The 14,644-nt window shown below is 46.8% G+C and overlaps 1 protein-coding gene across 1 annotated transcript in view; it reads right to left on the bottom strand.

Annotated features, from left to right (window-relative positions):
• Positions 1 to 3,298: 3,298 nt before the first annotated feature.
• UTP14A (UTP14A small subunit processome component) overlaps positions 3,299 to 14,644 on the bottom strand; it is a 31,867-nt gene continuing 20,521 nt past the window's right edge. The window contains exons 9-17 of the mRNA XM_036270071.1: positions 13,972 to 14,091; positions 13,780 to 13,874; positions 12,970 to 13,093; positions 12,811 to 12,888; positions 11,981 to 12,374; positions 7,164 to 7,558; positions 5,790 to 5,983; positions 5,568 to 5,667; positions 3,299 to 3,734 (exon numbers count right to left, since the gene is read on the bottom strand). Of these exons, the coding sequence (XP_036125964.1) occupies positions 3,471 to 3,734; positions 5,568 to 5,667; positions 5,790 to 5,983; positions 7,164 to 7,558; positions 11,981 to 12,374; positions 12,811 to 12,888; positions 12,970 to 13,093; positions 13,780 to 13,874; positions 13,972 to 14,091 (1,764 nt within the window). The 3' untranslated portion in view covers positions 3,299 to 3,470. The remainder of the gene's footprint in view (positions 3,735 to 5,567; positions 5,668 to 5,789; positions 5,984 to 7,163; positions 7,559 to 11,980; positions 12,375 to 12,810; positions 12,889 to 12,969; positions 13,094 to 13,779; positions 13,875 to 13,971; positions 14,092 to 14,644) is intronic.

The raw sequence follows: 14,644 nt of genomic DNA, 5'->3' as shown, positions 1-14,644 counted from the left end.
CTGAACCACTCCAGCGAGGCTCTAATAGCATTTTTTAAAGTGCCTATTGGTGTGTGTCTGGGTTTTCTGTCCACTTGAGCTGTGTCCCCCACCTCGGATTGAGGGTGTAATTCCAGCCCTATATTCGCAAGGGATCCATACAAAGGGCCAGAAGCAACCTCGCTCTGTGCCACCGGTGGGGAGACCAGGGCCGGGAGGCGGGGGCCAAGGCGCCCAGCGTGGGCTCGCCCTTTCTCCGTGGGTGGCCGGGGCGTTTCACCGGCCCTCGCCTCCTCAGGCCTCACGTCCACAACTAAGGCTCCTCGGGAGGACAGTCCACCTCGGCCGCGGATCCCAGCTGCACTCCGCGGACTGCTGCCACAGGCTTGGGGCGTGAGCAACCGAGGAGGCTCCGGGTAAAGTTATCCCGGGAGGTCGGGTCACCCCGTCTCTCCCCAGGGCGCGCCTGCCAGGCCTGGGCTGCAGGAGACGCCGCCGCCGGCCCGTCCCCCAAACCCTTCCGACGGGCGCCTGCGTCCCAGGCCGCTAGCAAAGGCCGGGCTCGACCGGAGCGACCTGGGCCAGGTTCGCGCTCGGGGCTGTGCGCCTGCACACGAGGTGCCCGTGGCGCCGGGTGCCAGGGCTGCCCCGAGGGCATGCTGCAAGCGGGAGGGTCTGGCGGAGCGGGGCCGAGGGAACGCGTGAGCGCGAAACGCCCGCCCGGGAAGGGCGGGTCGGGGAGCGGCAGCGGCAGCGGCGGGAGGAGCGAGCCGGGAACCTGGGCGGTCCGCAGGGCTGGCGGGCCGGAGCCACGCCACGGTTGGGGGGAGGGGGCGGAGCCCCGGGGGCGGAGATGGGTCTCCCGGAGCGAGGGCGCCTGCGGGGCGCGGCCGGGGGGCGGGGCGCCCAGACTTGGGGGTGATATGCGCTTGCTAGCGGGGAGAGAGGGCGGGAGTGAGGAAGGGGCGGGGGACTTACAGACCAAAGAGGAGACAAAAGGACGGGGTGGATGGGAGGGGCCTAGACGAGCAAGGGGGAGGGGAGGGGCGCCGAGGGACGCCTAGGAGGGAGGGATTTGTGTGTTGGGGAGGGCATAATATGGGAGGGACTTAGGGACGAGAAGGGACAACACAAGAAGGGAGCGCGGGGGAACGGAGACGACCGGGGGCGGGGGTAGGGGTGGCCGGGAGTGCTCCACCACGTTGGCCACAGAGGGGAGGCCATGAAGGGGAGGCTGCTGGGAGGAATGGCCACACACAGGGAGGGGTATCCTGGAGATGGACAGTCCGCGAGGAAGGGGGGCCCGGGGCTTCGGCGGGCTTGGGAGGATAAGGGTGAGCAGGCACTGGGAAAGGGAGTGCAGCGAGGACCTGGGGGCGGAGGCAGATGGGCATGTGGGGAGCGCTGAGGGCAGGGATTTAACGCTGCTGACCAGGATGACCCAAAGACCACGGAGGGGGCCGCACAGACAGGACGGGGCTACCCAGGCAGGACGAAAACTGCCTCAGAGAAAGTGGGACCTACGAGGGCTGGAGAAGGGTGGCGGGGGTGGCTTTGGGCTGGGCAGGAAGGCGCCACCACCACCCTCTGCCCGTCCCCAGCGTGCCCCACCCCGTCCGGGGGCCCTAAAGGCAGCCGCCTGGGCTGTGGAGGTGCTGAGCCAGGGCAGTACCATTCGGACCAGAGAGGGGGGCGGGGGGAAGGGAGGAGCCTGGGGTCAGAGCCTTGTTGGGGGCGCCCCCCCCCCCGCCACACCCTGGGAAAAAGGCTTGGGCACGTCCAGAATGGGCCAATCAGCGAGCAAGGCCAGGGTGGCGTCAAGGGGCAGCTTCGGCCAATGGGAAAGGAGAACACTTCGGAGGTTTCAGAGGAAGAAAAGAAAAAAAAGCCCCACTGAACAACAGTCGAATCCGTTTTGGGGCTTGGGAGGCTGAAAGTGGGTGTCGTTTATAAACGTTCTAGCGCCTGCCTTTCCCTTTGAAGGATGGGGTCGCTTGCATCACTCCTGGGCTGCAGGGAGGACACCGGAGCTGAGGAGGGTCCCGGGAAAGTAGATAGGGATTGGTCGTTTACTGGGGTCACTTGATTGGACGCTTCAATTTGAGGGGTGGGTGGGAGGAGGTGGCAGCTTTGTGCTCCAGAGTGAAGTTTATAGTCTCTTAAACGGAGGCAGGAGTTCCCCATCTCCCTTTCCCCCACTGGCCACTGACTTAAGGGTCATCCCAGCAAATGGATCGCTGGTAATCTCAAACCATTAGATAACTTAAAAATGCCCCTTGGGCTTTAAACACGATCAACGTATTTCTCTTAATTCCCAGACCTGGTCTGTTTTTTGAGAGGATAGCAATGGTAGTAGAGGCCCATAGCTACCACGGGGAATTTCATAGAAATTTATGGCGTGGCTTTTTCACTTCAGAGTTTAGTCTGGGGTCCTAGTGTCTACCCAGCCACTAATTCAATGTGTAACACTGGAGAACTGTACTCTAAAATCTTTTGCTTACATACAATAAAGGTGTCAGGACTAATTACATTGAAAATGTAAACATTTTGGAACCGATTTGGAAAAGAGGGCCATGTTGGTGGGGGAAATTTGCAAAAAAAACCCTCAGTGGTAGAGAGCTTTTGGCCCAGGGATTCCGAATGTCTGTAAAGCTCCTCACTGTACATAAGATGTATGTATATGTTTGTGCATTTTTCTGGGGAGGGTTCACAATTTCATTAAATTCTCAGAGGGGTCTGTGACACACAAAAATCCCCCCCGCCCGTCTTGGTCAAAAAAGGCTGGGGACACCAACCTCTAAGGCAGGAGGTGAAGTGCAATAGTGCTACGTCCTTATGAGGTTAAGAATATACAATAAGCCCGACCTGTGCGGCTCACTGGTTGAGTGTTGACCCATGCACCAAGAGGTCCCCAGTTTGATTCCCAGTCAGGGCACATGCCCAGGTTGTGGGCCAAATCCCCAGTGGGGAGCATGCAGGAGGCAGCCAATCAATATTCTCTCTCAGCAATGTTTGTCTCTCTCTCCCACTTCCTCTCTCTCTAAAATCAATAAAGAAAAAAAATAAAAAAAAGAATATACAATAATTAGTCTATCCCTGAGTCTAAAAAATTGGTTGTTTATGGTGGATCATGTCTGATGTGATATATTTAAGATAATAAGCTAGGGTAATGTCACTTCAATTTAGCACTACCTACATAATCCTTGGTAAGAAAATGAAGTTCCCCTGACAAGTACATCTGGAGAAGTGCAATGGGAATGTCCAAAAGCATCTGACTTGAAAATGATTCGACTGGGAGACAACACAGAACACACTCCAGTTAAATAGATAAAAATGCCTTTATTTCTAAAATGTGGCTTAACTATACCCACAGTGTGCTGACAAATTTTGAAATTGATCCTGTAGCTTGGAGTAAAACCAGGCCAATGGAGGAGCAGTCAGGGCTCCTGGTTCTGGGTACCAAGATGTCACTCCTGCAAGCAACTCAATCTTTAGTTTTTCTTCAGTTGTTTTTTGTGACGTACGGAGAGTTGTTTTGGATTCCTCTGTATGACAGAGAGGTCCGATCTTGAGGAAGACCGGTAGCCTACATCCTCTGCTTTTATAGGCTTAATGATATGGCCTGGCTTGGTGACAACCTTGGGCGTAGTCAGCTTTTGGAAGGCCCTCTGGGTGTTCCACGTAGATCCTATAGGGGTCTGGATGGTCCGTTCAAATTGTTGATGGTGGGTGAATGGATATGGAAGCACCCGCACCTGGAAAGGAAGGTAGAGTGACTAGGCATGAGCCAGGTCTGGGGTGCAGTTGTATAATGGCAATTGGTCAGGTAGTGTTGGTACACAGGCTGTAGAGCCACATGATGGAGGCAGTGGGTAAAGCTGAAAGCTCAAGGCATCCCAATGCTCCCATCTATCCTTAGGAGTCCTAATCTGCTTGAGGACATTTGGGAGTAGAGGGGCCTAATTTGGATTTAGGGCCCCCCTCTCCCCAGGCTTATGCAACAATCCAGGGATTGAAAAACCACCCTGACACTGCCCCCATAGCTGCAGGAATACTACAGTAGCTCCAGGGCTACTGTCCTCAAGTGGGTCTTCTACATAACCTTCCTATTCTTGTGACTTGCAACTGTAAGAAACACCCAGGCATTTGTGTATCCCTGTGGATTCTATGACCCTCCTAACCCTCTCCAAGCTTTGCATCCTTTCCTTTCCTCTCCTTGACACACAGGGTTGATGTTTTAAGGAACCCAAAGGTTTACTCCTGAATCCTAAACTCTACCAGGCTGCTATACTTAGTTAACTTCATCCTCCACTGGCATCACAAACTGTCCAAGCTGAAAAGCCCAAGGTAATGGCAAAAGTAATTTCCTGCAGCACGAGAATTTGGCTTAGAGACAAGAAAATTAGGAACAGCAAGGGAGAGCAGAATCCAGGCTCCTTGCCTTGCCCAGTACTCTTTGCCACTCACCACAGTCCTATCTTCAGACATTTCGCCCCAAATCTTTAAACACTTCCCCAATTGCCAAAGAGGAGGAAAAAGATGTAAGCAGGAAAATGGGGAAGTTACAATCAGTAGTCTTTGGAAATATTCAGTGGAATGCTCAAGAGAAGCTGAGCACTGCCAGGTGGTCCTGCTGGTAGTGAAGGACAGATTCTCTTTAGGTTAAGGAAACATTTTATTGGGGTTGATAGCTAGTTCTGTACATAACACTGAGGGCAAGAGGAAAAAAAACAAACCAGAAGGTCTCCTCACTACCTTCAGTTTGAAGCACATTTTATTCTATTGCATGCTGGGACTTGCAGTCTATAGCTTATTAAAAAGATGAGGAAAAATCAATGGAGATTCTGGAAAACTATTTGTCAATTTGCTGTGACTGCATTAAAAAATAAATAAATAAGACCCTTGGAAGGGAAGGGTGATCTTTATTGAATTCCACACACTGACCTTCACCTAGAATCATGGCCTGGTGAAGCACCCGTTGCTCATACCCGAGAGCAATACATTCCCTTTGTACTAGCAGAAAGTTTTTTATTGACTTGAACTCTGCCTTTCCTCTAACTTCTACTTTATATGACTCCGCTCCACATGACAGCCTTCAATATACTGCTCAAATTTGCTTCTCTTAGGTAAATAACCCTAGCTCATTATCATATGACACAATTTAAAATTCTTGCACTACCCTGAACAAGTACCTGTTTGTCTTAATTATTCTTAAGATGTAGCGCAAATTTTACAGCCTTTGTACGTTACCTTGACTTAAATACCAGCTTGAAGAACAGTAATTCTTCCTTTGGCGAGGCCCATTTGCATCAGTGTTATGTGGGCTACTAGTTGAAAACACAGATCTGAGGGCCTCACTGTTGCTGCTAAGATTAGCCTGTAAGCCTGAACCTTTTTTCCTGGTCAGTAATTAAAACAGCAGAGACTATCTAGAATTATTCATCTCAGAGCCAGCCAGTAAAAACAAAAATAGATTTGATTCCATGGTCAAGATCACACATCCCTCTAGACCACAGAGCACTAGGATATTCCTCCCAAGCAAGCTGGGCAGCAAAGAGGAGGCAGCTGAAGAGCTCTCTATCCCTCACCTGGTGAGCTGCTGCATGGATGTTTCGCTTCTCATTGATAATCACATTTGGCAAATTCTTGTCTTTTCTTGGAGAACCCTCAGGTACTTTAATGAGAAACCTGGAAAGTAGAACAGGATGTCTAAGAGCCTTACGGACTTAGTCAAAAGGGCAGGGAGGGGTATGTGATGGTGAGGTGGAGAACCTGGTGCCCTTCTGACAGGCTTTCTTCCCTGTTCTTACCGGTGTCTCTTCCTGGAACTGGGCTTTAGGCCAACACCACCCCACTCGCCCCAGCCAGGCAGAGTCAGGTCCATGTCCTTTGGCTTACTCGCCTCCACAGCTTCCCTCTTCTCTTTCAAGAAGTCTCTGATGACATCATCACCAGCAAAAGCTTCCTTTATCATTTGCTTTTGATCTCTCTCCTGTTCATCTTCCTGGGAAGAAACAAGAGTGAGAACAGAGAAGGGGGTTTGGGGGTAAAGGAGGAGCTACAGAGCTTCCTAAGCACAAAATCTCCTTTCTGGCACTTTCTGTATCAGCTCTGATCCCCCACAGTGGTCTGAGACCCTGGCTCTGTTTGCTAACTCCTCTACTGTCATGGGGACTGCCTAAGACTTCAGGGAAGGAGATACTGTGGTTAGGAGGTTCTGTAGCTACAGCTTGCCTTAGAGCGGTGGTTCAGCCAAGAACATTGAATTTTTGGTTGTGACATTTTAGCGCCCTCTAGGGGGAAAGCGCTGAACAAGGATGGTCTTGCAGTGCAAACAGATTGGTAGCCAATCGTGTTCCAATTTTCTTCTCTCTGGGGTAAATATCCTCAACTCATTATCATATGACACAATTTTAAAGTTTCAGTAAGGAAGCTGCAGGGTGGAGGAAGAGGAATGAATGGCCTGTGTTAGGAGGAGGAGCTCCAAATGGCTTAGCCAGTATGCAGGCATCCTCCAGCTTATAGCTCTGAAGAGACGAGCCAGGGCTCTTCACTTGAGCAATTTCAGTTACTTCATCAGGGAGTCCTGGACCATCTGAGAGCCCACTGACTAGAGCAAATCCTTGGCAAGAATCCTATGACTCCCTTTTGAATACCCTGCCTGGGATCTCATCAGAGCTTTGAGTACCTCCCTCTTTCCTCTTAGGGCAGTTTTATTTTTTTAATTAAAAAAATTTTTTTTCCTTTATTGAGAGAGATAGAAACATCGATGAGAGAGGACATCGACTGGCCGCCTCCTCATGCCCCCACTGGGGATCAGGCCCACAACCTGGGCATACGTCCTGGCCGGGAATCGAACCAGCGACCTCTTGGTGCATGGGTCTACAGTCAACCACTGAGCCCCACCTACCGGACCTGCGGACAGTTTTAGAGTAACCCCAGGGAGGGTTTGGTGGCTCAGAATTTAGGATGTGGGAGTCTCAGTGACACACAAAGATTTACATATATCAAACTCACTGGGGCCAACTTGGCGCCATACTATTTTGGGCCTCTCAACTACCAAAATGTGATCCCAGCACAACACACTTCACTGATTCTACTCCTTGTGCAAGTAAGAGGGCACTTCCGGCACCAGCTCTGATCCCCCACAATGGCCCACGACCCTGGACCCTGCCTTTGCTCACCATCTCCTCTATTGTCGTGGGAACTGCCAAAGACTTCATGGAAGGAGATTTTGTGGTTAGGATGTTCTGCAGGTCAATCATTTGCTCCTTCCTTTTCTTCTTGGGAGCACTAGGCTGATTATCTGGATTCTTCTCCAACTGCTTCCCTTCTAATGCAGGTCTGGAAAGCTCCTTATTTTGAAAGCACCCTTCTTTGTCCAGCTCCTCTAGAGTCTTTGCTCTCTCCAGCGTCTGCAGCAACAAGGGCTCTTCTTCTTCCCTGGCAGGTCCCTCTCTCTGGACTGGCAAAACTGTCCTTGCTGAACTCACTTTCTGCTTCCTGGACTGATGGTTGTCCTTGTTGAGTTTCTGAGATAGTGCTCTCAATTCAGACAGCACCTCCTGGCTGCTAAAATCTGGAGGAAGAAATGAAAGCTATCAGAAAAGGAGGTTGGATGTTGCCTAGTCAATGAGCATTTGTTGAGCACTCAGTGAACATTTGTTGAGCACCCACTGGGTGCTAAGGCACTATGAAAGGCATTCTAATGAAGAGAAGACTTCATTCGCTGGATCTCCTGGTGAGCTCACTAATAATTACCTGTCAAGTAGCAGGTAATGGAACTGAGTAGTGAAAAGCAGCATGATTTTGGGAACCAGATATCCTGGGCCCTATTCCCAGCTTTGCCAATGGTTCATTCTATAACAGGAACTGTGGCTTAATTTCTTCATATAGTAAACCCTGCTTGGGGAGATGGTCCCAAGTCTCAAATTTTGACATTTTTTAAAATGTAATTTTAATTTATTTTTAATACTTTTTTCTTTATTGACTTTAGAGAGAGAGGAAGGGAGAGGGAGAGAGATAGGGACATTGATGAGAGAGATCATCGATTGGCCACCTCCTGCATGTCCCCCACTGGGGATTTGGCCCACAACCTGGGCATGTGCCCTGACTGGGAATCAAATTGGTGATCTCTTGGTGCATGGGTTGACACTCAACCATTGAACAACACCAGCTGGTCACAAATTTTGACTTTTTAAAAATTACGTTTTTATTGATTTTTCAGAGAGAGCAATATCAGTATGAGAGAAAAACATTGCTCGGCTGCCTCTCGCACACACCCCAACCTGGGATCTAGCCAGCAACCTGGGCATGTGCCTGACCAGGAATTGAACCAGCGACCTTTCAGTGCACAGAACCATGCTCGACCAACTGAGCCACACTGGCCAAGGCCCAAGTCTCAACTTTTAAAAAAGGCCTTTTTAACCAACAGGTGGCCTCTGAATGCAACTTCCTTGTAATTTATTATTTGTAATTCCTAAAACTTGTCCTATTTGTAAAAACCTATCCAACATTGTTTTATCTTAAAGCGTTTCATAACCTGTTGTGGCTGAGTCAGGTAGCTCGTACTTGCCAGTCACCAGCAACATCTGAGTAAATACCACTAGTCTCTGAGAGCCCAGAGGAAAACATGGCAGTTACACACTTCTCAACTGTCCTCTGCATTGACTCAATTTGCATTCACGTTCACTCTGCTCTCTAGCTTTGGTTTGAAGCCACTGGAAGAAGCTACTTGAGATCTGGCTGTTGGATACATGTATGTTTATTCCTCAAGGATCAAGTTGCCTTGCCCATTTTGTGTGGGGTCCACAACTTCCCACTATTTCCCCAAAGAGTTGGAAACATTCTATTTATTTATCATCTAAGGAAATCCAAATCAACCTTTCACACCACAACCAATTGCTGTACACATTTAGCTAGATGACCAGCTTCTGAGGGAGATTAGGAGGATGCAGCTAGTTTCCTGTGATTGTAGAGACATTGCCCCACAATCTTGGCCTGTAGCACTGCTTTCCAAAGTCCTCTCAGAAGTGACTGCTTTTAACTATTAATCCCAGAACTCTCTAGCTAAAACCGTAAGTAAAAGCCCTATAAAGACAGCTCTTATAATTTTTTGCCACAGAAACGCAGATTCTTGCTGCCACCCAAATGCACTATTCCTACAGGAAATACCATCAGACTCTAGACTCTGTCAAAATAGCCAGATGATTATGAATGTAGGTAGTTCACTAAGCAGGCTTTAATGACCTGCTTTGTCCCCAGAATGGGAGCTCTGACCTGTCTCAAGGATGCTAACTTAACACTATTAATGTAAAATATCTTTAAGATAACCAGTAGAAAATATAATATGCAAATCAAGTCTGAGCAGGGGGTAAATATTCTAATTTACCATTACCTTGTAGAGTCAACAATTCCTGTCCAGAAAGTCTTACCCTGTATCACATATCAACCAGCATTTATGAAGTGCTAAAAATGCCACTTCTAGAAAGTCTTAGCCACAGCCATCAGACAGGAAGAAAAAATAAAAGGGATCCAAATTGGAAAGGAGAAAGTGAAACTGTCATTATTTGCAGATGACATGATACTATACGTAGAAAACCCCAAAGACTCCATCAAAAATTTACTAGACTTAATAAATGAATTTGGCAAAGTAGCAGGATACAAAATTAACATCAAGAAATCGATGGCATTCTTATACACCAATGATGAACTCACAGAAAGAGAAACTAAGAAAAAAATCCCATTTACCATTGTGGCAAAAAAATTAAGATACCTAGGAATAAACTTAACCAAAGAAGTAAAGGACCTATTCACAGAAAACTATAGGTCATTGAAAACAGAAACAGAGGAAGATATAATAAGTGGAAGCACATACCCTGTTCATGGATTGGAAAAATTAACATCATTAAAATGTCCATAATACCCAGAGCAATCTATAGATTCAACGCAATCCCCATCAAAATACCAACGGCATACTTCACAGAATTAGAACAAGTATTTCAAAAGTTCATATGGAACCAAAAAAGACCTCGAATAGCCACAGCAATCTTGAAAAAGAAGAACAAAGTTGGAGGGATCACATTACCAGATTTCAGGTTATACTACAAAGCCACTGTAATCAAAACAGCCTGGTACTGGCACAAGAACAGGCATATAGACCAGTGGAACAGAACAGAGAACCCAGAAATGGACCCAAGGCAATATGCTCAATTAATTTTTGACAAAGGTGGCAAGAGCATACAGTGGAGTAAGGACAGCCTCTTTAATAAATGGTGCTGGGAAAATTGGACAGCTACATGCAGAAAAATGAAACTAGACCATCAACTTACACCCTACACAAGAATAAACTCAAAATGGATAAAAGACTTAAATGTGACTCATGAATCCATAAAAATCCTAGAAGAAACTGTAGGCAACAAAATTTCAGACATCATATGCAGCAGAATTTTCACTGATACATCACCTAAGGCAATAGAAACAAAGGAGAAAAGGAACACATGGGACTACATCAAACTCAAAAGCTTATGCACAGCGAAAGATACAATCATCAAAACGGAAAGGCTACCCACTGTATGGGAGAGCATAATTGCCAATGACATATCAGATAAGGGGTTAATTTCCAATACATATAGAGTGCTCATACAACTCCACAAAAGGAAGACAAAGAACCCAATTAAAAAATGGGCAGAGGAACTAAATAGACACCTCTCCCAACAGGCCATACAAATGGCTAAGAGACATATGAAGAAATGCTCATCATCACTCATCATCAGAGAGATGCAAATTAAAACAACAATGAGGTATCACCTCACACCTGTCAGAATGGCCGCCATCAACAAATCATCAAACAACAAGTGTTGACGAGGGTGTGAAGAAAAGGGGACTCTAGTGCACTGCTGGTGGGAATGCAGACTGGTGCAGCCACTATGGAAAACAATATGGTGTTACCTCAAAAAATTAAAAATTGAACTGCCATTTGACCCAGTGATCCCACTTCTAGGAATATACCCTAAGAAGCCTGAAACACCAATCGGAAAAAATATATGCACCCCCATGTTTGTAGCAGCACTATTTACAATAGCTAAGATCTGGAAACAGTCCAAGTGTCCAGTAAACGAATGGATAAAAAAGCTGTGGTACATATACGCAATGGAGTACTACGCAGCTGTAAGAAAGAAAGATCTCTTATCCTTTGAGACTACATGGAGGGACCTGGAAAGTATCATCCTAAGTGAAACAAGCCAAACAGAGAAAGACAAGTATCATATGTTCTCACTTATTTGTGGAATATAATGAACATAACAGTCTGAGGAATGGGGTAGTCCCAGAGACGTGGAAGCGAGGTACAGACTGACAGTCCCCAGAAGAGGGGGTGGTGGGGGAGAGATAAATCACAGAACTTATTTGCATGTATGCATGAACAGTGGACATAGACAACAAAGCTGGGGACAGGGCAGGGGGGGAGGGGGAGGGGGGAATCAGTGGGAGAAAAAGGAGAAACATCTGTAACAAAAATTAATTAATAAAAAAAAAAAAAATGCCACTTCTAGTTCACAAACAAAACAGCACACTGCAGCCATAATTTGAAGATGCTTCATAATGGCTCAAAATCCACCTATGTCTGTGGGTGTGAATGATTTTCAGATCTGCCATCCCACCATGTGCATTTCTCTCTGGTTTTTGGGTACCAGCAATGGTAACCCCTACCTTGACTTCAAGGATGGTGTAGTTCTGTCTTTCTGAAGACTATAAGCCCTCAAGAGTAGAAAGCTTATTAGAACCCACATTGTATAGCCATGCAGATGACTGCTTATTAAATGCCTTTGAAAGAAAATGGTAATTATGATAATCTATTTTCTCTTTAGGGATCCAGGGCACTTTCTTGAAAGTCCCTAGAGCCTCATCATTCTGCTGTGTGTGTGGGTGGCTATGGTCTTCCTCTCACAGTTGGTCTGTAGCACTTGCACTAAGCTCCTCCTTCTGGTCTACTACAACTCACCTTTTGTCTCTTGTCTGCCCACTGGCTTGGCATCCTGGTTGAGCCCAGACTTTTTACTAAGTGATCGCCTTTCCTCAAATTCTTTCAACAAAATTTCTTCCTTTGCCACTGGGCTTTCTTCTCCCTCACTTTCAGAAGCCTCGTTGGCCACAGGCTCTGGAAGTTGTTCGGGGTCCTTCTGGATTTCAGCCTGTTTTTCACCACCAGAGTGATTCCTGACCATCCAGGGATTTGGTCCATCTGAAGTCATCTGTACCTCATTTACTACATCAGGGACAAGGAGGTCACCCTCTTCTTCTGTACCTCCCTCCTCTTCTTCACTCTCGGAGGCCACCTGGAATTTCTGCGTCAGTTCTTTGTTCCTGGCCAACTGATCCTGCATAGCCTGGCGAGCCTGGAGGAAGGAATTCCAGCATGTGTGCCTTGTCATCAGTGATCACAATAACACCTTTCCTGGTCCATTTCTTAAAGCTGAGTCCCCTCAATTTGACAAGTATTTCTTACTGGTGCCTACTGTTTAAACTGCACACATACCATCGTGATACTAGATATGGAATAAAATGGAAGGCAAATTCTTTGTCCTCAAGGAATCAACATGTGAAACATGGTTTTTAAAAAAAGTTCCTCTCCTCTTTAACTGGACTTGCCTTCTGTGGTCTTTCCCCTTTCGTCTCTCCTTGTCCACTTTGTTCCCGGTCATTTTCCTTTCTGCCTTAGAGATTCTCTGATGCCTTTTTAGATCCTGGTTTTCCATTCATTCTCATGGCTCTTACCCAACTCTGTTTCTTTCCTCCAATTCCACCTATTCTCTCATCCTGATGGTCTCTTACCTCCAGGTCATATTTGGCCATAATTGCCTTTGATTTTGCCCATTTTCCACTGTTCTGGTGCTTAAGGCTCATTCGCTCCTGAGAAGAAAGGGCAGAGTAAGATCCTTATTGCTTTCTGGGGAAAGTTGGTTCAAGGGGTAAGGTAAGAGACAGCCTCACCATTATTCTGGCCTTTTTGAGTTTTTCCAGTTCTTCCAGTGCAGCATTAGGATTGACCTTCCGCAGTTTCTCAAACTCTTTTAGGGCTTCCTTAGCCTTTCCTTTCTTCAGAACTCTGTGATACCTATAGGGTAATGAGAGGGGAACAAGGAAAGAGATTTAGTGGAAACACTGATGCCACACACCAAAGTGTCCCCACTACCCAAGGGGGTTTTCCTATGCAGAGGTCAGAATGGATGTCACAGAGCTGGCTGACTAGAGGGAGTCAGTATGGGACCTAAGAGCACTGGTAGGCATTTCAGTCCTTGCAGGCCACAGGGGTAGACCTCTGTAGAGCAAAGGGTCCCTCTGCTTCTACAGTGCAAGGAAGAATAGAACACATTCCAAAGAGGCAAAAAGGTAAGAAGGAAGCCCTGCTGGCCTCAACAGTTGTAGAATTCAGAGCTCATTCTGCAGAATCACTCCATCATGCCCTGGAAAGGAAAGAAAGTAATTGCACAGTCCTCTTTTTAGGAACACCAAGACAGAAAGCCAAAGCCAGTGGAGAGGGCACTGATGAAGCAGTCAGAACTTTTATGAGGTTGGACTGAGGAAAAAAAAAAAAGACTAGTCATTCCTATTTATGACCTCTTCTGTGTGACTCCAAATGCCATGTCAAAGGTTCTTTCCACCTCACTTTCTTTTGTGGAACCCAAGGCTAGTTAGGATGGGTCTCTCTACCCTTTTTTTTTTTTTTTTAACTTTTCTATTGAATTTATTAGGGTGACATTGGTTAATAAAATTATATGGGTTTCAGGTATATCTCCTTACTTTTTGCTTTTGATTTTCTTCTCTCTTCGAGCTCTGGCCTCATAGTAAGACTGCAGAGCCCGGGCCCTCTGAAGCTCTGCTCGGCGCATCTTAGCCTACAATGAATGAGATTTACAGTGACTCCTGGGACTGTGGGAAAATGCTGGGAGAAACAGACTCTGCCTGGGTGTATAAAAGGCCTATCACACTTACCTCTTCCAGGCTCATGGCTTTGAGAGAGGCCTTTTCCACAGGAGTCAGTAAAGGGTCTGTCACTGGCTGCTTATTCTTATAGAGGAGGTTAAAAATTTCCTGCTCCAAGGGAGTTCTTGCCTTAAAGAGGTAACAAACATTCTGAGTCTTAAGCCATGCTCCTACAGTCTCCCTCTTTCCAGCCTTATGACCATCTACTTTAACACCATAGTTGGAATCACTAACTGGACAGGACTGACTGTTACAGCAAGAGAAGGGGTTCCAGGTTTGCTGCCCAGCTGTGCAGATAAAGCCTTATCTCACTCTGATTTAAGACAACTTCTGCAAGGGGATTCTCAGGCTACTCTCTAATATTACTGACAGTATCACTCTGTGTTCAAATTATTAACATATGTAAAACAGAATGTCATTCTCTTAAGAATCGAAGCAGGATGCCCTTGAGGTAAATGTTGGCAGGACAGAGGAAGAGCAGTACCAAATATCAGTCGCAAAACAGAATGGTCACTGTATTGTTATGTGTACAGTATAGTTAGTAATCTCAGATTTCATATAAGGCTCCTTTTAAAAATAAAATATTTCTAGAGGAAAGGGGAGATCAGGTCTAGGATGAGCACAAAAAGGCACTGCCTTTAAAAATATGACCATCAGCCCGGCCTGTGTGGCTCAGTAGTTG

This window comes from Molossus molossus, unplaced genomic scaffold, assembly GCF_014108415.1.
Source record: "Molossus molossus isolate mMolMol1 unplaced genomic scaffold, mMolMol1.p scaffold_m16_p_2, whole genome shotgun sequence".
In the NCBI taxonomy this organism is placed as follows: domain Eukaryota; kingdom Metazoa; phylum Chordata; class Mammalia; order Chiroptera; family Molossidae; genus Molossus; species Molossus molossus.
Note: the sequence above shows the minus strand (reverse complement) of the source record. Positions and strands in the feature narration are given on the sequence as shown.